Genomic DNA, 2,099 nt, shown 5'->3' on the forward strand with positions numbered 1-2,099 from the left:
ATCTTCGACCACTACCATTTCTAACCGTCGCTCCTCCATCGGGAGATTCGAGTTCCAGTTTTCCACCTCTGTCGACCCCCATCCTTCAGAGATATGACTTCGTTAATGTCCTTCCCCCCAATATCTGTTATGCACCATCGAGAAGACTCTCTCCGGTCGCTACCAAATGTCCTATGGAGAGAGAGAGAGAGCTTTGACGGCTAGGGTTTTCTCAATAAAAATTCTATAAAAAGAGATCGTTTATTGATATTTTAGTCAAAATGCACATAGATATACTAAATTTATTACCCCTTTTTTGTTTATTTATAGAATTTCTACGTTATAAACGGATAGAAAACGATCCCAAAAAAATTATTTGTTCCTTTTTTACCACAATAATTTTGTTTTTCTTAAGATTTCTCAACTATATGTTGCTTTACATATTTGTAGATAACATTTTGTTAGCAAGTATTATATCTGTAGTAAATAGTGTCTAACTAGCATTAGTCTAAGTCATCTTACCCTAAATGGCTCCGCAAAAAGAAATAGTTCCCTGTTTAATCTTCTTCAAAAGTCGGAAGAATCAGCTACCAAATCTTTTTCTTCGTCATCATCATAATCATAAAAAACATCTGAATTCTCTTTCCTTGTCAATATCTTCAAGCCCATGCTCCTCGACTCTCCGCTCAAAACTGCCTCGGTAGAAGAGTATGACGTGGCATTAAAATCTGGGTTTGTTTTTATTAACGAAGAGCTGTTTGAAACGAAACGTTTCGCTCTCGAAACGACCCTGACTTCTCGGATGCTTTGTTCTTCATCTTCATCTTCACGTTCATCTTCATCGATTGCATGTCGAGAATTGCTCAGAACGTCGTGATCGGCTTCATCATTTTCCATCTCCGACGAGTTCAGATCCTCAAAATCAACGGCCTCTGCTTCTTCCTCTTCCTCCTCCTCTTTTTCTTGATCGAGGCCGTCGATTTCATCGTCTCCACCGCCTCTTCCTTCTTCTTCTTCCTCGAGATCTTCTCTCTCGTCCTTTTCAGCGGTGATGATCGAATCGTGCTTTGGACGGAGATCACGCCTCCCGAGCTTTACAATCCCGACTCCGGCGCCGGCAATGTGTTCTTCTTTGCGGCTCTTCGGGTCGCTCTGGTGATTGTTCATCTGGTAAAGCAACCAAACGCAAATGGCGAACATGAGACACGTGTGGATGACATTATTTACCTTGAAGGCTCTGGACCTCTGAATTCTGTTTGGCGATTGTTTCAACATTGATCAACTTTTTTATTTTCTCTATCGACAATGATTGATTTACTTCCTGTGAAAAAAATGTGGGTTAGAAATAGAAATCCGAAAGTCTTAAATCACGAACGAAGTCATCGTCATCGTCAAAATAAGGGTTTACAAAAGAAATGCAGTACCTTAGAGAGAAGGCAAAGCAGGTTTCGATGTAAGTATAACGGTCTCTCTCTCCAAATTTCGAGCTCAACCCTTATTATATAATGTAAAGCAGTTATCATTTACAGGGAAATGTGTGGTACATAGCGAGACGGAAAAAGAGAGTTAGTTGAGGGTTGTGAAAAATGCTTTGAGTCTGTCACACGCTCATAAGCTCATTCACTCACACGACACACTCGTTCTGTTGATAAAATTGATCACACGAAAACAGCAACAAAATTTGTCCTCAAATTCGACACTTCCATTTGGCAGATTTTTGTATTTTTATTTTTCTTCTTCTTCTATCATTTTAGCAGTGGCGCGTATTTATTAAAAGTGTTTCTTTTAGGCTTCTAGCACATAATCCTCCGTTCAATTATTTTTGCGAGTTGTAGTTTTTGCCCTTGATAACTTTAGATCTTGCTTGTTGCTTAAAAAAAAAAAAAAAAAAAAAAAAAAACAACAACGTTACCGTTTGGGGGTTCAGAATTTACTGGTAACCAACCGTGGAAAGCAAAAAAAGGAAAGGATAACTGTTTTGTTGAAGTTACCTTACTGTTGAAGAATAACGTCAAACACCGTATTTACTTAGAGGAATCTGGTGAAAAAAATATACAAAGTACATATGATAAAATTATAAAATAAAAAATAGTTTACAATGTTTTCAATACATTACTGTT

The 2,099-nt window shown here is 38.0% G+C and overlaps 1 protein-coding gene across 1 annotated transcript; it reads right to left on the bottom strand.

The window, feature by feature from the left end:
• Positions 1–449: 449 nt before the first annotated feature.
• On the bottom strand, positions 450–1,473 carry LOC149390241 (uncharacterized). The gene is made up of 2 exons (XM_089621081.1): positions 1,404–1,473; positions 450–1,300 (listed from the first exon to the last, which is right to left on the bottom strand). The coding sequence occupies exon 2, from the start codon at positions 1,252–1,254 to the stop codon at positions 547–549; it is 708 nt and encodes a 235-aa protein (XP_089477207.1). The 5' UTR covers positions 1,255–1,300; positions 1,404–1,473; the 3' UTR covers positions 450–546.
• Positions 1,474–2,099: the final 626 nt, after the last annotated feature.

Source organism: Urtica dioica, chromosome 7, assembly GCF_054948205.1.
Source record: "Urtica dioica subsp. dioica isolate 48M chromosome 7, U.dioica_male_clone48M_v1_H2, whole genome shotgun sequence".
Taxonomy (NCBI): Eukaryota; Viridiplantae; Streptophyta; class Magnoliopsida; order Rosales; family Urticaceae; genus Urtica; species Urtica dioica.